The sequence below is a fragment of the Toxotes jaculatrix genome, chromosome 2 (assembly GCF_017976425.1).
Source record: "Toxotes jaculatrix isolate fToxJac2 chromosome 2, fToxJac2.pri, whole genome shotgun sequence".
Lineage (NCBI taxonomy): Eukaryota > Metazoa > Chordata > Actinopteri > Toxotidae > Toxotes > Toxotes jaculatrix.
Window position 1 is genome coordinate 30,885,645 of NC_054395.1, and position 23,978 is coordinate 30,909,622.

Genomic DNA, 23,978 nt, shown 5'->3' on the forward strand with positions numbered 1-23,978 from the left:
ACACGAACAGTGATTAGAACAACTCTGCCTTTATCTTAACTCAAACCAAACACTTTCTCCGCAGCTCCCATGGTTTTATTTTGAAGGTATAATCAGCTGATTTTCGTCATGTCCGTGTCGCTGTGTTTCGTCATTGATGTGCGACAGAAAAGCTGCACGTGAGACCGAGCAGAGGCTGTTTCGGTTGCAGTGTTGCTGGAAGTTGAAGCTGAATCTGAAGGTGAGCTTTTATTTTTTAATCATTTATTTACACAGAAATACGGAGGAGACGCGTTTTAATGTGAAAGACGGAAATCCGGAATTAACGGTGACGAAGCTGATCAGATGACGTCGACGCAGACGCCGGTATTATCAGTTATTGATCGAACAGTATTTAAAGCCTCAGTCAGAGCTCAGACCCTGAGCTGATCCGGGTCTGACCTCCGTCCGCTCTGAGACGCTCAGCTCGTCCTGTGGTCTGCACGGGAAACTGATCTGAGGTCCGTTCAGCGCGTGCTACAGAAGCTTTAATCAACTGTTTGATTCAGGCTGCGCCACTGTCCACATACTTTTGTCAGCCTGTCAACAGTGTGTTCTTACTGTTTCTGTTCACAGTGATCAGAGAGCTGAGAGATGGAGAGAAGAGAGGAGGAGGAGGAAGAAGAGGAGAAGACTGCAGCTCAAGAGGAGGAGGAGGAAGGAACAGCTGAAGACAGAGGTGATGATGATGAGACTGGAGATGCTGCTGCGATGAAGACGAAGACCAAACAAAAAGGTGCTGCAGTGATTTCTCATTCAGACCGGAAGTGTGTCCCAGGTATCATCTACCTGGGTCACATTCCTCCGAGGCTCCGCCCCAAACACCTGAGGAACCTTCTGTCGGTTTTCGGAGAGATCGGACGAATATTTCTACAACCTGAAGGTAAATGTGTACAAACACACAGCGTGAACAGTGTGTGTTCACGTGTACACGTGAACAGGTGAACAGCGTGAACAGGTGAAGTACGATTGTGGTGTGACGTTCGACTCGTGTCGCCGCTCAGACTCTTTCTGTTGCTGAGGATCGCCTCAGGTTTTCGGTCACAGCGACCGCGGGCCGCGGCGACGCCATGCAAAGTAACTCTGTGATGAAAAAGAGAATTTTAACTTCAGTTCTGTTTGAATTCAGAAAAAGTTTCCAGCTCATTTAAACCTTCAAAGTCAAAGTCAGCTTGTTTATGGTCGTGTAAGGAAACGAGTTTCCCTGTACAGTGAAACTCTTCTGCTGCTGCTGTTCACTCTGAAAGACAAACTATACACACAGTATAAATATAAATTGTACAACACTGCAGATTCTGAACAGTATAAAGTAAAAACAGATGATTGATTATATAAAAGAGCAGTTTCTGAAGCAGCATGATGCACGCAGCTGTTTGAGCAACAGAGAGCAGTGACTGTGCAAACTGAGTGGAAACAGTCTGTGGGCTCCTGCTCCCTCCCTCAGATGTTCAGGCTTCGGCATTTCAAACGTGAGCCTCCGGCCTGAGGGTACAGGTGTGAACGGTCCGTGCTGGGGGTGGGGTTTACGAGCACATGCACAAGTGACTAAGTGGCTAACGTTAGGCTACTGCTACGTCTGAGGTCGATGAATGAGACGAGCATTTGCCTGCTGAGCTGCGAGAGCAGTGATCGCTCTGTAATTTCTCTGCTGCTTCTGGAATGAATTCTGTCAACTCCACAGTTTATTATTTATTTCAGTCTTTTTCCTGATGTGTTTCTCTCAGACCATCAGGTGAGGAGGAGAAAGAAGAAGTCTGGTTTGAGGAGGTGTGATTTTACTGAAGGATGGGTGGAGTTCAGAGATAAACGAGTGGCCAAGAGGGTGGCGGCATCTCTCCACAACACGCCGATGGGAACCAGGAAACGCCAACGCTTCTCCTCAGACCTGTGGTGCATCAAGGTACAGTCTGTCGTTCATTCATTCAGGTGAGGGAATGACCGAGGACAGAATGACTGAGCCTACTCTTTAAAACTCTGAACCACTGTGAGACCAAAACTACCTGTCTGTCTGTTGTCCTGTCTCTCTGCTTCCCTGTCGATGGCAGGGAACTGAAGGTGACACGAGGAAATTAAAAAGAGAAAAACATTGTTTGTGTTTGTTACTGAAACAAACACAAACAACTAAAAATGTCAAAAATATTCATAGACACTGGCCAAAGACCTGGGCCGTCACAGGTTCCAGCAGGCTCACCTGTCTGTCTCTACCTGTCTGTAGTACCTGCACAGGTTCCAGTGGACTCACCTGAGCGAGCGGCTGGCCTATGAGCAGACGGTTCTGCAGCAGAGACTCAGGACGGAAGTTTCTCAGGCGAAGAGAGAAACAAACTTTTACCTGAACAATGTGGAGAAGAGCACTCACCTGGATAACCTGAGGAGGAAGAGACAGAGACACGGACAGCAGGTAAACTCTAAATTACACGTTCACGTACCTGAATCTACCTGCATCTTCAGCACAGGTTGAGTCACACCTGTAGATACAGTACAGGCGGAGACACTAAAGTGTTTGTTGTCATCAGGTGGACGAGAAGACGTGGGACTTCACTCAGCGTCAGACAGAGGACGAGATCCAGAGGAAGAAGAAGAAGAAAGTGTCTGTTACAGAGAAGCACCTGGACAAGGCCCGCCTCCTACAGCAGAAGAGCCAATCAAACGTCTCCCTGCTGACCAAGATTTTCAACTCCAACCAATCAGAGGGACAGTAGAGAGATGGCTGATTGGCTGTTGGACAGGAGTGTTTCCATAGAAACACAAGTAGACTGTGATGAACTGTGCTGACACACCCACCTTCACCAGCCAATCACAGACCAGAGATGAGCACAGAGCAGCCGGCGGATCTGATCGACTGATCGACTGATTGATTGATTTATTGATTGATTGATCAGTTTACTGTTGTTTGAGTGAGCAGATTAACTTCAGGGTTAGTGTCAATGAGCTTAAGTCTTAACGAGTTTTTATTAACGGGTTCAGTGCGAAGTCTAGACTGAAAAACTGCAGCTACATGTTATAACACGTGATCAGACATTTGTCAGGTGTTGACATGTTATTGGCCTGGGGGGGGCACGTGTGACTGATCGTCAGTTTAACCTTCAGCGCTCCTTTTCAGTGGCGAAGTGTTTGAAGAAAAGAGTCGTTAATGTCATGAACACGTTAAACGTTTAATGAAAGATCTGCATGTTCGTAACAGCCCGGTTTCTTGTTCATGCTTAGGAAACTAAACCCCAGATTAAGGTTAGGAGCAGACTAACAGTGTTTGGGTTAAAGAAAATAAAAAACTGTGAGGCCACGTGTGGCTGAACCATTTACATACGTGTCAGAAACAACATGTAAACTATGACGAGCAGCAGTTACTTCATCCTGATTCCTGCTTCAACATCTGGACAAACTGGCCTGAGGACGAAAACCACACTGCCTCTGTCATCAGGTGAAACTGGTACACTGTCCATGTCTGTCTCCCTGTGTGTTTCTCTCTATGTCTGTCTCTTTCTCTGTCTACCTGTCACTCCCCGTCTGTTTACCTGTCTGTCTCTCTGCTGATGTGTATCCCTGAGCACCTGTGTCTCTCCCTGTCTGTGACCGAGGTACTCTGACCTCTCCAGTCCGTCCAGGACTCTGGTGTACTCCAGGTGCGCCTGGTAGAACCTGCTGCTGTAATTCAGGCTGGATCTGATGTAGTCCAGGTAGTCTGGAGCTCCGGGACAGACCACGTTATCAGCCAGAACCACCGACCCCTGGGCCAGCAGACTGCAGTCCTGCAGGGGTGGGGGGGTGTGAATTAGGTCAGAGGTCAGGGCACACAGTGGGTTTAGGGGTCAAAGGTCATTACCTCCAGCAGCCTGATGTCCGGCAAGTAGCGGTCCTTCCAGTGGTCGAGGAAAACGAAGTCAAACGAATGGATCCCGAACATGTCGGCCATCTTGGGAATGAGGTCAGCTGAGAGCCCTTCCAGCACACACACCTGACAGAGTGACATCAATAATCAATAATCAGATCCAGAACAACTCGAATCTAAAACTGATTCACTGTGTGCAGCCTGCTGCCTCCAAGGACAGCGTCCATCCTCCGGCACCACTGGGAGAGAGACAGACAATGCTTCAGGACCTTGGAACTGTGTCCTCCTTTAGTGGCCCACCACAAGATGAGGAGCATGGACATGGACATGGACCTGGATCCATTACAGCAACTGGATCGTCACATTGTCAGTTGTTTGTATTTACCAGGAGAAACAGGCTTCGGCCAGATGTCCATGGAGTTCCTAGGTATGTGGTTGGACTCCCAAGACAGGAAGACTTTCCTCCTGGCTGTGAGGACAGACAGCACAGAGGCAGCAGATGACCCCCCCCCCCCCCCCCGCAGAGGAGGTAAGTACAACTGCTTAGTCCAACTGCAGCCAGTTTCTGTGTCTCCAGGAAACAGCTCACGGTTCTGTCCTCCACATCAGAGGTCCACAGCCTCCTGTACGTCTCCCCTCGCTTCGTCCTCCTGAACCACTCCTTCAGAGAGACGAGGTGGAGCAGGTCAGACTCATCTTCGTGGTCCCTAATTCTCTGCAGATGATCTGGTTCCCAGGGATCACAGACCTTTTTCAAGGACAACCTGGGAGCCCCTTCACAGCAGGAGCTGCTGTCCCTGGTCCGATGTCCTCTCTGTGTCCTGTTAGGTAAACTGAGTGACCGTCCACCTGTTTGATACCTGGTCCTAAACCTACCTGTGGTACTGGTTAATTCCTGGGTCATGCCCAGAGTTCATGTTTGTTGGTTTAGATTTATCTGAGAACATGTGATTGACGATGACCTTTGACCTCTAACCTTGTCCTGCAGTCCTGCATGTTCAATGACCTGTCGAGCCACATGAGCGTACTCAGGGTTCATCTCCACGGTAATCAGCCTTGTTGCTGGGGGCAACAGTCTGGTGATGCGGACAGCAGAGTATCCACAGTACGTCCCCAACTCCAGCACTGTGGCCGGAGACCTTTCTATGACAACAGCGTCCAAGATGGCTCCTGGGAGACAGAGTCACACGTGATTAACAGAATACACACACAGGTCTGTGTGCGTGTGTGTGCGTGTGTGTGTGTGTGTGTGCGTGTGTGTGTGCGTGTGTGTGTGTCTGTGTGTGTGTGTGTGCGCGTCTGTGTGTGTCTGTGTGTGTGTCTGTGTGTGTGTCTGTGTGTGTGTCTGTGTGTGTACCTTTCTCGTCTCCTACGTTCATCGCCCACTCTGTGTGTTTACAGAAGTGGTCGATGGCGGTGATGACGCTGTCCGGGTCTCCTTTCACTGCATTTATACTGACGGCCTGCAGGAGGCGCTGAGATAGACGGGTCACAGAGAAAGATGGGTCAAAGAGAGACAGACAAAGGAACATACAGGTGAACAGACGGGCATTCAGAGGTCACCTGAGGTCTTGTTGTTTGTGTCAGGAGGTCAAAGGTCATTTCCAGCATGACGTCGTACCAAAGCAAAGCCAGAGTGGAATTAGACCGAACCAACCGGGGAATCAGACAGCGACACAAAATATACAGACCCAGCAGGATCACTGACGCTGCGAGCACAGACATACTGAGACACAGACAGACAGAGAGACAGGTCAAAGAGACACTGTCACTAACATGCGGCTCACTAACCACGACACAGACCGTCCCACCTTAGATCCTTTTATCAGACTAAGTCACATCCCATTGTGACCCTCTGACCGTGGCCCCTTCCACCACTTACCTCCAGGAACAGCGTCCTGCACAGAGTCCACCTGACTCCACTTCACATCAACTTACAGCGAGTTGTGGAATGTAAATACGAACTGAGAGGACCAGGACCTGAAGAGACAGACAGGTGAGCAGAGAGACAGACAGTTACCTTTCAGCTTTATATTTGTGTCCATCAACACAACAGAAGCTCATCAGGACCTTTTCTGACCTGGACAGGTGAGGACAGGTGAGGACAGAGTCTTAAACTGATAAAGAAGCTGTGTGTTATTTAACTGTCCCCCTCTCTCAGGTAGATCACGACTCTTGCGTCTTTGTATTTGTGGCAGTTGTAGGTTCAGACTAATCTCTGCTGCTTCCCTCGGTGAACTGACTCCACTCACACTCTGTTACAACAATAATGATATAAAATCACCATCAAACCACCTGAGTTCACTCGTTACTGTGGCAGTTGTAGTATTGGAGTATTACAGTATCAGTACCAGCTGTTGTTGTGAAGGTCTGTGTGTCCTCTGTGGCTTCCTTCGTCCTCCTCTGCTCCTTCAGTCCTCTGCCCCTCTTGTCTTCCAGCTGTCTGTCTGTGGTCCTGTCCCTCCGACTTACAGCTGAAGGACGGTGTTGCCGTGCAGTTCATTTTAATCCTGGTTCAGCCAATCAGCTTCTTAATCCTCTGACTGCCTGTCTCTCTGTGGGACCTGTCTGTCCTCGGTGTCCAGGAGGCCGCCAGCAGCTGAGCCTGCTCACGTCATTTTTATAAACTGACCACAGATTAAAACTCTCAGCTGTTTGTGTAAACAACGTGTTTATTTAAAGGTTTCACTGAAACTGCTTATTCATCAGTTTGGATAAAAAATCACGTTTTGTAATTTTATTTATTGTTTTTCATGTTGTTTGTAACTGAACTGTTTAAAAATAAATAAAGGCCCGGTGGAGGGCACGTGCCGGGGGCGTCCCGCAGTGACGTCAGTGACGGTGCGGTCGGTGTTTCCGACAGGACGCACCGGAGGAGCGGAGCGGAGCGGAGCAGCAACATGGCAGCAGATTACTGGGAGTCGCAAAGACCAGAGATTCTGTCAGACTGAATCGAGCCGAAGATAACCCGGGACAGACCGGGATAAACCGTCCCGGTGAGTAAAAGTTACTGTGGAGCCTCGTGTGACCGGGAAACCGGTTTTAGAAGACTGACGGAGCCGTTCAGGGAGCTACAGCCTCAGAGATTAACCCGCTCCGCCTCCGCTGCTATTTATAACACACCGAGGACGGTCACTGCAGCAAATAGATGGGTCCCGTCCTCATACAGCAACACAGGCACAGGCAGGGAGAGAACGCACAGGACATAGACAGTACCACAGAGGGAACACAGAACATAGACAGTACCACAGAGGGAACACAGAACATAGACGGTACCACAGAGAACAAACAGCGGCTGTTAGCTCCTGTTAGCTGTTGTTAGCTGTTGTTAGCTGTTAGCCTGTGGTTAAACAGAAACACTCATGTCGCTTGAATCACTGATGCTCAGTTGAATGTGAGGTGATGCTGAGGCCTCAGATCTGATGAACATCAGTGTTTTTCACTCTTTAGTTTCCATCAGTGTCACTGACAATTAAAATCTAATTCACCTTCTCTCAGCAGACCAGGTGTTCTCCTAACACCTCAGCCTGTTTGTCTCTCTCACCTTTGAGGTATAGCAGGCGCCTTGTTGTGGTTTTTTGGTGGTGTTAAGCTTAGTGTTGTTTTTATTTATTAGCTTTATTTACATTTGCTTAGTTTCATCCAAAGTGAGGAGACGACAGTAAAGCTTCAGGACAGTAGGAGACCTGAGTACCCAGAACTAAACCTGCTCAGTAAGAAAAGGAAAGATCAGGTGAAGAAGCTCACCAGAAGCACACGTTCGTTCATTTGAGGTGTTACGAGAGAAGGTGCACTCGAGTTGAGTCTTCAAGAAATTCTTGAAGACGGAGGACGGTGAGGACACCCCTGCTCTGATAATAATGTTAGGCTGATGGACACCTCTGCTCTGCAGACCTTCTGTATGGTGAGAGATAGGCTGAGTTTTCTCGTATAGAGCAAAGCGGCCAGCGGTGGTCAGAGAGGGACAGCTGGTTATTCAACAGGACACATGAAGAGGACATTGCTATGTTGATATTGTTGGAGAGATTGACTAGCTGGGGTGACTGACCATTCAGCCTGGACAGGTTTGGTCGAAGGTTTCCATGTGGCTTCGTCTGAGAGACCAGCTGAGAACGGGAGTGACGGGTGCAGCAGAGAGTCAGAGCGTAGCAGCACCCATGCAGGTGGATGACTGAGCCTGGGGCACCCCGGTGGGGATGGGGTGAGATTAGGGTGAATGCCGTTGCCGTGACACATTGAGGGAACGCCCAGCGAGACAGGATAGATATATTTTATTCATCCCTCAGAGGGAAATTATGTTACAGCAGCAAGTAAAACAGTCACAAAAAGGAAGGAAAGGACAAGTTGACAGCTAACTGGCAGCACTTAGCTAATTCAAACCAAGAGAGCGCTGTGCCTGAGACGCCCAATCAGAGAGGACAGACAGCAGGACTCCTTGAATCCTTGAACTGAGCTGCAGTTGTGGTTCTTTCACAGACAGAGCTCCGTCCTCTGAAAAAACTGATCGATGATTCTCTGTTTGAACGTGGCTGGAAATGTTCCCCGAAGCCAGTGAAGCACCCGATCAGCTGTGATGGCTGCCACAGCGGTGTGAGACATGTCCTGCAGGAGGTGGATGGGAAGTGACGCGCCACTAACCTAGGAGACAGAGAAGGACATGGAGTGTGATTGCTGCGTGTCACGATTTGTGGCGTCCTCCCCTGAGCTGAAGGGCTGAGAGCGGGAAGTGGTGTGCCGTCGATCGGAGGAGTCGGAAGATGGCGTGACGGCAGATGGGGTCACTGTATGTTTAGCTTGCTGGTTTGCTGCATGAAGACCATGAAGAGTGATGTGTCCTTGACTGGGGGACGCTGGATGTCTCTCAGAGAATTGGCTGCTGATGGTTGCTGCCTCTTGTGTTTAGTAGGAGACACAGATTCTGGCTGAGACGTTTGTGTCTGCTGGAGAAGGATGATGTTCTGAAGGTGTAAAATAATGTCTGCTGATCTTACAGTGAGACGTCCTGCAGCCCTGTTTCTGCATGAGAAGGAAGACAGGAGTGGGACAGGTGGGGTCAGTGGGTTTATGCCAGGTGTCAGGTGTAGCCACAGGTGAGGCAGGACAGAGCTTCATGCAGCTCTGTCTCCACAGTACAATCACTCTGTTTTTATAGGCTGAGGACGGAGTCATGGGTGGGACATTGTCCACGTTCAGTGTAGAGAACAGGAGGAAGGACGGCTGTCCTTGTGTTGTGTCACAATCTGCTGGTCCAGGTCTGGATCCAGATCATCTCTGTAGCATCAGCTGCCCGTTCTACCCGTCATTTCCTGTTTACCTGTGCAGGTGTGGTCTCCAGGCTGGCTGCCCCACCTATCCCAGTGTCACGCCCCCCTCTGCCCCCCCGGCCCCCCCTCATGGAGAGGATGAGAAAGATCAAACGGCAGCTGTCACTCACTCTGGGGAGGGGAGGGGCCGGGGGAGGGGAAAGGACTTTGAGTGACACCATCAACCAGGAAGTGACATCACACAGTGACTCAGGTAACACACACACACACACACATGCTTACAGGTGTGATCAGCAGGTAGATCAGTGTTTCTGTCAGCAGGTCAAATCAAAGGTGTGATTATTGATCCAGGATTAGGTCTGTCTTATAAATCTATCAACATGTTGTCAGCTGAACCCCGTCCCTCAGAGGACCTGAACCTGAACCCTGTTCTGGATCTGAGCGGGACAATCTCCTGTCCCGGGCTGTCAAACAGAATCCATGATGAGGGACAACCCTGACTGAGCGCGACACACGGAACGTGACTTCCTGCCCAGGAAAAGGAGGCAGGACTGGACGTCTCATATCAGTGGTCTCTCCATACTTGAGGGACGTGGTCCACAAAACACAGAGACCGGATGGGAAACGTCCCATTGGTCTAGTTACCCTGCGAGAGTTTGGAGCTGCTCCTCTGTCTCAGTACGCTGGCATGGCAGATAACTGGAGCACAAAGTCCAGTATCCCTTAAAAAATGGGCATCACCATCCCAGTCTGCCCAGTCTGCTGCTCCACATGTCAGGTGTCCAGCTAAGACAGATGCTTTGACGCCTCTCAGGAATGTCCTGCTGTGATTGGTTGTTGACCTGCCAGTCAATGAATTAATCTACAGAGTTTATCTTTATTTTCTTCTGTCCCCCCAGAGGTGTCTCTCCACTCGTCCTCCGGTGGTTTGAAGGTTCGGGGCTCCTCCTCTTCTGTTCAGTCTCTGCTGCAGTCGTACAGCAGCTCACTGAGGAAACCTCGAGGCCTGGGACGCAGCCTGAGCTCCTACCTGAACCACACCAACCGGCTGGGTACTGTCACAGCGAGTACAAACTCTGCAAACACCAGTGGGAACACAACCTCACACCTGTGCTCTGAGTACACTGAGTCTGTGGTCAAACAACTGTCACAGCATGAATTTTGTCCCTTTTGTCTCCTGGTAGTTTGAAATGATCAGTGTTTAATGACTGAAACATGTAAATGTGTGTGTGTGTGTGTCTGTGTCTGTTCTCAGAGATTGTTCATGAGGATGTGAGGATGAGTTCAGATGGAGAAAGTGATCCAGCTTCTTCTTCAGACGACGTTCAGAGTCCAGTCAGAGTCAGACTGAGGAACAAGAAGATCTCTACTGAGGTACACACACAGACACACACACATACACAGACAGACAGACAGACAGACAGACAGACACACACAGACACACACAGACACAGACACAGACACACACAGACACAGACACAGACACAGACACACAGACAGACAGACACACACAGACACAGACACACACAAACACACACAGACACAGACACACACAGACACAGACACACACACAGACACACACACATACACAGACAGACAGACACAGACACACACACAGACACACACACACACTCACACAGAAACACACAGAAACACACAGACACACACAGACACAGAAACACACAGACACACACACACACAGAAACACACAGACACACACACACTCACACAGAAACACACAGAAACACACACACACACAGACACACACAGACACACACACACACACACACACACACAAACACACACATACACAGACACACACACACACAGAAACACACAGAAACACACACACACACACACACACACACACAGACACACACACAGAAACACACACACACACACACACAGACACACACACACAGACACACACAGACACACACACACACACAGACACACACACACACTCACACAGAAACACACAGACACACAGAAACACACAAACACACACACACACAGAAACACACAGACACAGACACACACACACACAGAAACACACAGACACACACACACACACACACACACAGACACACACACACACACAGACACACAAAGAAACACAGACACACACACACTCACACAGAAACACACAAACACACAGAAACACACAGACACAGACACACACACACACACACACACACACACACACACAGAAACACACAGACACAGACACACACACAGACACACACACACACACAGAAACACACAGACACACTCACACAGAAACACACACACAGACACACACATACACAGACACACACACACACACACAGACACACACACACACACACAGACACACACACAGAAACACACACACAGACACACACTCACACAGAAACACACACACAGACACACACACACAGAAACACACACATACACAGACACACAGACACACACAGACACACACACACACACACACACACAGACACACACACACACACAAACACACACATACACAGACACACACAGACACACACACAGACACACACACACACAGAAACACACAGAAACACACAGACACACACACACACACAGACACACACACACAGACACACACACAGACACACACACACACACACAGACACACACACACACACACAGACACACACAGAAACACACACACACACACAGACACACACAGACACACACACACACACAGAAACACACACACACAGAAACACACACACACACACACACACAGAAACACACAGAAACACACACAGACACACACACACACAGACACACACACACACACACACACACACACACACAGACACACACAGACACACACAGAAACACACACATACACAGAAACACACAGACACAGACACACACACACACACACACTCACACACACACAGAAACACACAGAAACACACACACACACACAGAAACACACACACAGACACACACAGACACACACAGAAACACACACACACACACAGAAACACACAGACACACACACACATTCTTACTTCACCTGTTGCATCGCCCACCCCGCCCCCCCACCCCCGTTCGTCCTCAGGTTTAATTCGTCCTCTTGTGTCTCTTGAGGAAGAGCTGCAGATTTCAAAGAGGCTGCCTGATGAAACAAAGACACCGTCCAGGTACAGGACGCTGTACCTTAGGAATGCGCCTTTGCTTCCAGACGTCCTCCATTTGTCTCCATGTTTGAAGTTTAAGACTCCTGCGGTGTCCTCGTAGAGTCTGTAGGGGACTTCAATTGGAGCAGGTGCTGGGGACAGTAGTGTCGAGCTGCTGACATGGAGCCTGGACAGGAGACAGATCTGATGGTATTATGAGCTCTTCCTCTCTGCTTGTCTGAGAAAGTCTGCGTCCCGTCATTGTCCAGCTCTCTGCTGGTTGGTCCTGTTTTCTCTGCTTGTAAAATAGTGATTCCTTGATGAGGACTTTTACCTTCTGTCTCCTCCTTGGTTTGGACTGTTGTTTCCTTCTCTTCTCTTTTGTGCTCGGGAGCGTCCTGAGGAGTCTGTCTTCATTCACCACTGTCTTCTCTTTCTTGCTGTTGGACTCACACTTGGCCTTTTCCCTGGAGCGTTGTGTCTGCAGCTGGTTGCAGCTGGTTGCAGCTGGTTACAGCTGGTTGCAGCCGGTCGCACCCGGTTGCACCCACCCACCCACAACAGGTTAAATACCTGGGTCTTCCTCCACTTTCTAGGTCAGACTAGTGCGGACTAGATAGACCGATGCATACGAACTGATGAAGCCCCTTGGATAAGAGGCGAAACGTCTTCCCAGACAAACATATGTCCAGTTGCCTTCGATTCAATTTCCCTCCAGCTGTGTCTCCCTCCTGTCTGCAGGACCGTCTCTGGTCCTCACTGACCGGTCACAGGACTAAAGGCTTCAGGTTCTGTCTTAGGTTGGGGGGGTTTGATGGACAGATGGTTGGCGGGCGTCATCAGCTGAGACCGCCTCATCTCCAGTGGCCTCGAACCAGATTCAGCTCCCGTCCACACCTGGCAGCTCACTGTTCCGTCTCTGTTTAAATGAATGAATGAATGAATTCACAGGTTAATCAGGACACTCACTCATTTCTTGTCATTTAACACTGTGTAAAATAAAGTTATTGTCCAGAGTGAAGTGAAGTCCTTCAGATGAATCCTGTTTGTTATTTAACGTAGTCAGAATATTTTTAATGTCTGTCCCTGTCCCTTTGTCTCCTCTGTCTCTCTGTTTTGTTTCAGGACATCAATAAACGGCTATCGTTACCGGCTGACATCCGTCTTCCAGATGATTACCTGGAGAAGTTTAATGTGATTGGTCCAGCTTTATTTGAGCAGCCAATCAGCAGGCGGCTGCGCAGAGTGTCTCTGGTGCGTCTGTCAACTTCTGTCCTGCCTCATTTTACTGTTTCTACTGGATTTCTATTATCCATGATATTGAGTGTTTCAGTACAGATGATATGTCTGTCTCTCTGTCTGTCCCTCTGTCTGTCCCTCTGTCTCTGTCTGCAGTCAGAGATTGGTTTTGGAAAACTGGAGACATATGTCAAACTGGACAAACTGGGAGAGGTAAGGACAGGCCTGTACTGGTGCTGATGTAAACGAATCAGAGGTGGAAGAACTCTGAGCTTCTCTGTGAGGCGTCAGTCACTTCCTGTCTGACTCATGAACCCGTGACCGGGTCATCAGACACTGAGACATGAGACAGACTCGTCCATCAAAGAGGACTGGATCCCTGTCCTCTGTGTGTTTGTGTCCCATCACCACAGAGCGAACCACCCAGTCCAGCTCAGCTTCATTCATAAGACAGCAAGTCACAGCATGTATTATCTCACACACACGCACACACACGCACACACACACACACACACACATACACACACACACACACACGCACGCACGCACACCTTAGTTCTTGTGGGGTGGAACCAGCTTCTTACTGCTGATCAGAGAACTGTTGGAGGTTTCAGGTTCCTCTGCTGAAGTCAGAGCAGTCTGAGTATTAACTAACTGTCCCTGTCCTCAGCTCTGGTTCTGATCTGTCCTCGGCTCTGGTTCTGATCTGTCCTCAGCTCTGTTTCTGATCTGTCCTCGGATCTGTTTCTGATCTGTCCTCCGATCTGTTTCTGATCTGTCCTCAGCTCTGGTTCTGATCTGTCCTCAGCTCTGTTTCTGATCTGTCCTCAGCTCTGGTTCTGTTCTGTCCTTGGCTCTGGTTCTGATCTGTCCTCGGCTCTGGTCTTGGTCTCTGGTAGTGACTGATCTGTGTGTTCTCTCACAGCAGGACCTGGAACTGGAAAAGAGACTGAATGTCTCCTGTCTTGTGTGCACCTGTAGCTCTGACTCACCTGTCTGTCTCTCTGTAGGGGACCTATGCTACAGTTTACAAAGGTCGCAGCAAACTGACTGAAAACCTTGTGGCTCTGAAAGAAATTCGACTGGAACATGAAGAAGGCGCTCCGTGTACTGCCATCAGAGAAGGTACTGCAGTGCTGACACTTTACTGCAGTGCTGACACTTCACTGCAGTGCTGACGCTTCACTGCAGTGCTGACGCTTCACTGCAGTGCTGACACTGTACTGCAGTGCTGACCCTTTACTGCAGTGCTGACACTGTACTGCAGTGCTGACACTTCACTGCAGTGCTGATACTTTACTGCAGTGCTGACACTGTACTGCAGTGCTGACACTTCACTGCAGTGCTGATACTTTTCTGCAGTGCTGATACTTTTCTGCAGTGCTGACACTTCACTGCAGTGCTGACACTTCACTGCAGTGCTGATACTTTTCTGCAGTGCTGACACTTCACTGCAGTGCTGACACTTCACTGCAGTGCTGACCCTTTACAGTGGGACACACACACGCAGACACGCCTGCAGCACTGAATCAGTTCATTCAAACTGAGCCTGTCAGAAAAATGACGACAGCCTCACTGTTGCTACATTTTCACATGTAGTACTGTGTGTGTGTGTGTGTGTGTGTGTGTGTGTGTGTGTGTTGATGTGTGTGTTTTCTTCCTAAGTGTCGCTGTTGAAGGATCTGAAACACGCCAACATCGTTACGCTTCACGACATCATCCACACACAGAAATCCCTCACACTGGTGTTCGAGTACTTGGTGAGATAAACACACACACACATGAACACACACGTCTTATTCAGTGCACTGTGTCTGTAGTGGTGTTTATAGTGACTGTGTGTGCATATGTATGTGTGTGTTTGTTGTTTCAGGACAAAGATCTGAAACAGTACCTGGACGACTGTGGAAACATGATCCACGTCCACAACGTCAAAGTGAGAAAACTCTTTTGTTTGTTTGTTACTGTCAGTACAGCTGCTGCTGCAGACCGGGAGTATTCTGGGAGTGTATATTCACTCGTTGCCTCAGATTGAGCGTAGCGCCTGTTACAGCTGACGCTCCACGCGTCGGCCTGGCATCGCAGTGCTGCTGGGAACGGTGCATCTTTCTTGTGGGCGGCTTTGGACTTTGCACCAGGACCACACACATATCACAGACTGACATGTAATATACATCACTGTGTGAAACATAACGTGACTAAGATGTCACATGATTGACATGTGACATGTCACGTATGAACAGGTTTTAGCTGAAGTCATCAGAGCCGTGTGAGCAGGATGAAGCATCAGAGCTGTGATCAGAGGAAACCCGGAGCTGCAGGGAGCAGGAAGTACAATCAGGGATTCAGGAAATGAAAGGATCTGTGGCACAGCTGAGCCTCCGCTCTGATGCACCAGCATGAAGCAGCACGCTCACCGAGAAGCTGAGGAAACCCTGGCACAGTAGAAAATATTTGCAAGAGACTGGTTCAGAGGGTTCGACATGAATTGGTTCTGATTTGTTTTGTTGTATTTTGATGTGATAATAGCAGAGTTCATCTTTGTCTTTGTTCTGGTTCTTCTTCTCCGTCTCTTTACTCTCCAGTTTGTTTTCTGTTTGTCCAGTTTACTCTTCTCCAGTAACCGTGCTTGATTTCTCTCCTCAGCTCTTTCTTTTCCAGCTGCTGCGAGGTTTGTCGTACTGTCACCGGAGGAAAGTTCTCCATCGAGACCTGAAACCCCAAAACCTGCTGATCAACGAGCGAGGAGAGCTGAAGCTGGCCGACTTCGGTGAGTCTGAGTTCAGCGCTGGTTTTAACACACGTTCAGTTTTACTGAGCTCGACGTTCATACATGGCAGTGGAATCCATCAGCGCTCAGCACAAACACACTCACCCTCAGTCTGCACACCGACAGTGAACGCTGATCTCTGAAGCAACTTCCAGCTCGTGGTCGTGGTCGTCGTCGTGTGGCTGTTTCATTGAAAACAAAGATTCTTCATTCTGCTGAATTTCTGTATGAAACATGTAAACACGTAACAACAGCACTGAAATATTAGGTTCCAGAGGCCACCTGCACACGCTGCCATGGCAACCAAACACCACGTGCTAACATGGACAGTGTGTGTGCACATGTTCGTTCTTCATGCTGTGGAGCAGGTTCAGTCCGACACGATCAGACTCCTCCTGCCAACACTTCAGTGGGTGAGACATAAAGAAAAGCATGAAGGTTCCTGCTGTGCAACGTCAGGAGGATCCGCCCCTCTCAGGCCCAGGTCGTTTCCCACCTGGATCACTGCAGCTCCCACCTCAGCAGAGCAGAAACTGAAGTTCAGCCTCAGTCCTCTGGTCTCGAGTCTCATGTTGTCGAAGTTCTCAGACGTGTTCACTCAGTGTTGGCTCCTGAAGCCAAGAGGCTGCAGCCGTCAGTGTCTCAGCGCGGTGACCAGGTCATGTCTCTGACAGGAGGCGCAGAGCGACTGTGACTGAAATCACTGCTGCTGGGTGACGTGGTCTGTGGCCTGATTCATTCAGCGAGCCGTCATCAGTGGCCACACGCTGTCAGCGTGCTGCTGGAGCAGCTGTTCTGCGTGTCCACAGTGCACTGCATCCATTAGCCTGTTGTTCATATTTGGAATCAGAGCCTCCACATTAATTCCACACCCAAGATCTGGAAAGTTCTTCCCGTGTTAAAGGCAGGGGATGTTTCAGAACAACTTCCTCTGCAGAAAAACCCAAAAAGGAAAGTCTCTGTGGAAACGATGATATTCTGAGGATCTGATGTTGGATCAGGTCGTAGCAGCAGCACGGCTTTGGACAGGTGCATCTCAGCACGTTCGAATGCTGTGGATCACTTAATTCATTTCAATAATTCAGTGAAAAAAGTCAGACTCATATAAATCGATTCGTTCCACCCAGAGTGAAACATTTTCAGCCTTTATTTGTTTTAATCTTGGTGATTGTGTCTTACAGCCAATGAGAAGCTAAAATTCAATATCTCAGAGAATCAGAATATTTTGTTCGACTTATAAAAAAGAATTTTTAAAACAGAAATGTCTGAAGCTTCTGAACAGTGTTGGGTCTCACGTGTCTCACCTTCGTCTGGACAATACTCCAGAAGTTCTGGACGGGTTCAGAATGAAATCAGCCTGTCTGCATGTCAGTCTCTGACGTTTCCTGGTACACGGCTGCGTTCACTGACAAAAAACACACCAACTCCTGCTGGCGTGGCCCAGTTTAAGTACGTCTATCACCTGTGGACTCTGCAGTTGTTGGTGTGTGGACTCTTTATGATCCAATCCTCCTCCTGTGAGCTGACATCCATGTCTGCGTGTGTTCAGGCTAACGTTAGCCCGCCTACTGACTCTGACGCTGTTACAGCCTTTGGTTCTGCTGGAGGTTCCTTCCTGTTCACAGAGGCTGATCTGGGGTCAGACTCTGGGTCTCTGATTGTGGAGGGAGTTGTAGAAAAAAAAGAAATGTAGGGCACGTTGAGATTTTAATCTCAGGAGATGTCCTGGTTAAATAAAGGTTAATTAAACAAACAAACAAAAAACACACCTCCACACACCTCTGTACTTTCGTTACATCTAGTCCTTAAACTTCTCCAACTTGTCCACAGTCTCATCAGCTGAGGGTGGAGTCCCTAGTGAATTCTGGGTAGCAGAGTTTTTGATGACATGCTATTGTTCATGTGTCCACGTGTCTGCAAAACAAAATGATTTCACTGAGCTGCTGTAAACGCAGTGATGATGTCACTCAGGTGTGTCGTGTTTCAGGTTTGGCTCGAGCGAAGTCCATCCCAACGAAGACGTATTCTAACGAGGTGGTGACACTGTGGTACCGCCCCCCCGACATCCTGCTGGGCAGCACTGACTACTCCACTCACATCGACATGTGGTCAGTTCTGTACTGCTGTTATTGTAGTTCACTGCTGTACCACTACTACAGAAGGATGAGTGTGTAGACGGTCTGTGTGTGTCTGTGTGTGTGTCTGTGTGCATAGGGGTGTTGGCTGTATCTTCTATGAGATGGCAACAGGTCGGCCTCTGTTTCCTGGTTCCACAGTTGAGGAGGAGCTTCACTTCATTTTCAAACTCCTCGGTGAGAATCAGCGAACTTCTGTTTGTTTTACTTATAGAAAACTGGGTTTTATGTCTGCGTGGTGACTTGTGTGTGTACTGTGTGTGTACTGTGTGTGTTTTGTGTGCAGGTACTCCCACAGAGCAGAGCTGGCCTGGGATCACTTCCAATGAGGAGTTTGTGACATACAACTACCCTCAGTACAGAGCAGAGAGACTAAGTAACCACACTTCAAGGTACACAACAGCACAACACACAGGTACACAACTTGACTACACACTGGAAACGAACAATAGGCGACCACAATGATGATGGTCTGACTCCGAGCTGTCGCCTCCACGGAGGATTTTATCTGCCTTTCCCTTCGTTCTCTGACGATGCTGCAGCTTCAGCTGCTTTAAACAGGAAGTAGAATCATAACAAAACATCAGCATTAAAGATGTGTGTGTGTCTGTGTGTGTGCAGACTCAGCAGTGAAGGAGTGGAGCTGCTGTCAGAGTTCCTGCAGGTCAGTAAATGTCTCACAGACAGGATGTGACATCATCACATCTTCAAACATAAAATGTAATTTCACTGATCAGAGGAAGAAAAACTTTTCATCTGAACTTTAGTTTGAAGGAAAGAAGAGGATCTCTGCAGACCAGGCCATGAATCAGCGCTACTTCAATAACCTCGGCAACAGAGTGATGTCACTTCCTGACAGTAAGTTAGAACGTGACTTTTGATCCCTGTGTACTGTGACATCACTGCGTGCTGTGACATCACAGTCACTGTGACTGTCGTTTCAGCGATGACCATCTTCAGTCTGCCCGAGATCCAGCTCGAGAAGGAGACGAGGCCGACGGCAGCACCTGACCCAGGTAACACACACACACACACACACACACTAAATGAGTCGTTTAAATTTGAAATATTTGGTCAGTTTGTCCAAAAACCGTCTTTGAACGACTGAGCTGAGGAAACTTTCATTGTGGCGTAGCTGCTCTGGAGCGTTCGATGACATCACAGAGTTAATTCTCCATGACAACAGAGTGAATCCATGTGTGGAGGAAGATCATGTGATCATTCTGAAAGCTCCAGAACAGTTACTCCGTGGACCTAAAGTTTGAATCTGTCTAAGCTGTTGACTTGTTGGTTTCAAATAAAGTTTTATTTTCTGTTTAGCAAACAGTCTGACCAGGAGGCGGAGTCTGCTCTTCTGACCTCAGTGGGTGGGGTCTGCTGCAGAGAAAGGGAAACCAAAAGGACAGGAAGTGATTTTTTTCTGGTGGAGGATCTACTGCAGGGAACAGGAAGTAAAATGCAGAAGCTAACTGAAACTGAAATGACAGTTTATCAAGAGAAGAAGAGGAAGCAGAGAGACAGAGAAATGAATCACAGCAGTCATCTGACCAATCAGAGAACAGCACAGCTTCACCTCAGTGAAGAGTGGAACGAATGAGTGAATGAGTTAAAGCTGTCTGAACAGATGATGGAGTGAAATCTGTCTTCCATTTTCACTGCACAGATTGAAACATCACATTTTTAAAAAGACTTAACAGGATCCTGGAAAACCCGGGAATTCTGTGATGAAAATTTGTTGTCATAGAAACACGTGGGAGCAGTCAGGTGTCACCTGTGTGAACACCTGCAGTGTCTGCAGCTGCACTTTTTGAATTAACCCAGTTTCACTTCACGGAGAAGAATCGGTCGTAGTAAACACAATGACATCACAAGCAGTGAGACTCATGATGTCACAGGTGACAGATGCAGAAAAACAGAACAGGAACGTCTGTAAAACCTTTCAGTTCACGGCCTCACACACCTGAGTGAGAACATCAAACAGTGTTTATGAGCAGGTGAGACAGGAAGTGTTGCAGACACACACGGATTCACCTGTTTTATATTCACATCTGAGAATCAACAGTAAGTAAGTGTGTGTGCAGTGACAGAGAGAGGCCTCACTGGAAATACTTTAGTTTTACATTTAAAGCTGAGAAACATTTTTAAAATGTAGCTGTTCAGAGTTTAAAGAACTTCATGATCTGAGTTTGAGGTGTAGGACAAAAGTACATTTACAGTGTCTGTGACTCAGTGCAGTGTCTGACTCAGTGCAGTGTCTCTGACTCAGTGCAGTGTCTGACTCAGTGCAGTGTCTATGAGTCAGTTCAGTGTCTATGAGTCAGTGCAGTGTCTGTGACTCAGTGCAGTGTCTGACTCAGTGCAGTGTCTGACTCAGTGCAGTGTCTATGAGTCAGTTCAGTGTCTGAGTCAGTTCAGTGTCTATGACTCAGTGCAGTGCCTGTGACTCAGTGCAGTGCCTGTGACTCAGTGCAGTGTCTGACTCAGTGCAGTGTCTATGAGTCAGTGCAGTGTCTGTGACTCAGTGCAGTGTCTGACTCAGTGCAGTGTCTCTGACTCAGTGCAGTGTCTGACTCAGTGCAGTGTCTCTGACTCAGTTCAGTGTCTATGACTCAGTTCAGTGTCTATGACTCAGTGCAGTGCCTGTGACTCAGTGCAGTGTCTGACTCAGTGCAGTGTCTGACTCAGTGCAGTGTCTATGAGTCAGTGCAGTGTCTGACTCAGTGCAGTGTCTCTGACTCAGTGCAGTGTATGAGTCAGTGCAGTGTCTGTGACTCCGTGCAGTGTCTGACTCAGTGCAGTGTCTCTGACTCAGTGTCTATGACTCAGTGCAGTGTCTGACTCAGTGCAGTGTCTATGACTCAGTGCAGTGTCTGCAGGAGAAGCCATTTTTGCTGTAAGAGAAATTTGACTTTTATTTTGAACATGTGAATCTGATTTCTGCATGTGTGTGTCATACAGTCAGTCTGTATACTGTAATACTGTTAATACAAATACTAATGCTGTAAAAATACAGTAATACTGTAAATATTACACATTAATACTGTAAATTTGCAGTGAACAGCTGAGTCTGAGCAGCTGTTTTCTCTCTGTGCTGCATTTATTTTAAAAGGATTTTTTATTTTTATTTGTCACTAAGTTTTTTTCCGTGACATCACAGCCCCTCCCCCCACTGAACAACATGTTAAAGGATAGCGCAGAACTCTGATTGGCTGGTGTAGCCAATCAGTGTTGAGAACAGTTGCTGGACAGCCACCATTCAATGATGGGTGGGGCTACCTGACAGGTGTCACTGGAAATTCCAGGTGTATGAAGGGGAATTTCAAACTTTTTTCTCTTTCCTTCAGTTTAAATCCACAGTTAAACAGAACCTCAGATCAGGTTTTATTTTCCTAAACCAACATTTTAAGCTGATGGAGTTTTAATTTCACCTGCTTTGAGTCTAGGTACCAGTGGGCGGGGCTTATCCACACTTTTTTCCTCAGATTGTTTTTCAGACAAACTTTGTGATTGATTTGAAAAACGTTTTAGGTTTTTTTTCAGAAGCATTAATATTTTGTAAACTGCTGTTGTAATTTTTGTTTTAGATGTGAAGAAATATTAGCAATAGAAAAATATTGATCAGAAGACGATTGATCAGAGTTGAAGATGGTTGTCTCAGAGAAGTTTGAACTGAATCTGCTGTAAAGATGTTACATGTACTTGTGTGTTTGAGGTCAGAAATATTCAATATTTAAAAAAACACATTTATATTTTCTTGTTTTACTGAATATCGGTGGATCAACTTGATGCTAATCAGGAGAAAAATCTACAAATCTAAAATACTAAATATTTAATGTGTCAAGTTTAAAGCAACAATCACTGAAAAACACAAGAACATTTCTAAAGTGTAAAATATCAAAGAAGAAAATGTCCCAGAATGAAAAGTGTTTAATTCAGTTTTGTTTGTTTTAAATAATTAAGTATTTTTAAAGATTGATTGTAAAACATTTTGTGTTGCTCATCATAAAAACTTATTTAAATTCTCTGAGACTGAAACTGATAAAGTCAAAAGTGGCTAATGTGGCAGTAAGTCAGTTTTCCATGTTCCTGTGAATCAAACACTTTTTGTGAATGAAATGTGTTGAAGGAAGTGATGCAATGGCGGCGGAGTCACATTGAAGCTTCACACTTTTATGCTGTCAATGAATGACTGTTGAATGTAACTACAAAGTGTTGATGTGGTCAGTAGCTGAAACTTGACTGAGTTTACAGTAATAATGTGTAGAGTTATCGGTTGTTAGAGATAATCCAAGTTTTTAATCTGCACGTTACATCGTCGTCGTTTCTCTGTTTCTGTTCAACTGCAGAAAAAACAGCATTTAGATCTGAAAGTAAAGTTCCGCTGTCTCGTCAGAGGCCACTGATTCATCAGGATTTTTCGTTTTGAGCAACACGAAACAATGTAGGAGGGTGATCTGGATCAGTCAGGTGGATGGAAACTAAAATTTAAACTGCTTCCAGGTCAGTGGGTTTGGCTCCTCGTCAGTCAGATGTTTTTGTGTGAAACAGGCAGCACATTAGAAACAACTCCTTTGTTCTGTCAGCTTTTTATTGTGTGTGAACAGAAGCTTTAAATTCAGCTCTAAACCAGATCCAGATGCTGTGTACTCTGCTTTTTGTAAATGAATATGTTTTGTTTTGGTTGACAACATACCAAAGTTATCTGCAATATACTGCACTGCATGATGGGATTCTTCCAGATAACTTCTATGCTGTATATTCTTTGAATATTGTTCCATCTGCCAGGGAGGCACTGCAACATATCTGATGCTATAACAGATCTGCATACTTGAAGTATCAGTCCAAGTATGCAGCCTAAAGAATATCCTGTTAGTGTGTACAATTATGTTTACTACGTGTATTCCGGATATATTTACAGTATATAAATATACATTAAAATCTTTATTTATTCTCAGTGTTGGTTGTTGATATTTGTGTTTTTGTTTTTTGTTTTTTACAGATTGCTCCTTTAAATCTGAAAAGCAACTTTGACCACTACTCACCATGAAGAGAAATTCACAGCAAAGTCCTTTAATTTCTGGACATGGAGTCTCACAGAGTAAATCTTGGTCATGTTAGTTTCACTCATGTTTCCCATGATGCTTTTCTCCTTTTTTTCTCCAATCAAAGAAATGCGTAAGAATTGTCCAATTAGAAGGTAACTTCTTCTTCAAAAGTGGTGGCCATCGGCCAGTGGTCCGGAGCCATCTACAGAGAATTGATAATAAGTGCTTTGAAGAAATTCAGTGGAATCTGTAAAATGGCAAAGTGCTCAATGTTTAAAATCAAATACACAGTTATTATATATATATATAAACACATCAAAATAAACAAGCATAAATATGTAAAAGTGTATGAGTATTTAGATACTTTATATGTACTTACTAAAAATACAGTAGCTCCCCTCCAGGTTTTTATTTTGATAGGTTAGAAATGTGTATATTTTTTGAAGCTGTACCTTACAATCACATTTTTATGACATTTTCAGGTCTTACTAAAAAATCACTTTTTTTGGTCATATTTTCACATCTTAGTATACTATGA

General features: G+C 46.9%; 3 protein-coding genes across 4 annotated transcripts; 2 read left to right on the top strand and 1 right to left on the bottom strand.

The window, feature by feature from the left end:
• The first annotated feature begins 116 nt into the window (after positions 1-116).
• On the top strand, positions 117-2,822 carry abt1 (activator of basal transcription 1). Its single transcript, XM_041046581.1, has 5 exons — positions 117-220; positions 595-901; positions 1,743-1,918; positions 2,234-2,419; positions 2,535-2,822. The coding sequence occupies exons 2-5, from the start codon at positions 613-615 to the stop codon at positions 2,718-2,720; spliced, it is 837 nt and encodes a 278-aa protein (XP_040902515.1). The 5' UTR covers positions 117-220; positions 595-612; the 3' UTR covers positions 2,721-2,822.
• A 387-nt stretch (positions 2,823-3,209) lies between these two features.
• Positions 3,210-6,305, bottom strand: comta (catechol-O-methyltransferase a). Its single transcript, XM_041046573.1, has 8 exons — positions 6,199-6,305; positions 5,928-6,102; positions 5,730-5,827; positions 5,411-5,573; positions 5,205-5,322; positions 4,824-5,017; positions 3,842-3,973; positions 3,210-3,767 (listed from the first exon to the last, which is right to left on the bottom strand). Exons 4-8 carry the CDS (start codon positions 5,570-5,572, stop codon positions 3,486-3,488), a joined length of 888 nt encoding a protein of 295 aa, XP_040902507.1. The 5' UTR covers position 5,573; positions 5,730-5,827; positions 5,928-6,102; positions 6,199-6,305; the 3' UTR covers positions 3,210-3,485.
• cdk16 (cyclin-dependent kinase 16) lies at positions 5,726-23,349 on the top strand. 2 transcript variants are annotated; one of them, XM_041046552.1, is made up of 18 exons: positions 5,726-5,843; positions 6,711-6,843; positions 9,170-9,364; positions 10,011-10,163; positions 10,367-10,485; positions 13,377-13,505; positions 13,647-13,703; positions 14,501-14,615; positions 15,156-15,250; positions 15,364-15,426; positions 16,137-16,260; positions 18,248-18,368; positions 18,475-18,572; positions 18,682-18,787; positions 19,017-19,059; positions 19,163-19,253; positions 19,340-19,411; positions 19,716-23,349. In XM_041046552.1, the coding sequence occupies exons 3-18, from the start codon at positions 9,241-9,243 to the stop codon at positions 19,751-19,753; spliced, it is 1,548 nt and encodes a 515-aa protein (XP_040902486.1). In that variant the 5' UTR covers positions 5,726-5,843; positions 6,711-6,843; positions 9,170-9,240; the 3' UTR covers positions 19,754-23,349. The 2 variants fall into 2 exon arrangements, with proteins under 2 accessions (XP_040902486.1, XP_040902477.1); XM_041046543.1 differs by lacking the exon at positions 5,726-5,843 and having other exon boundaries at positions 6,699-6,843.
• Positions 23,350-23,978: the final 629 nt, after the last annotated feature.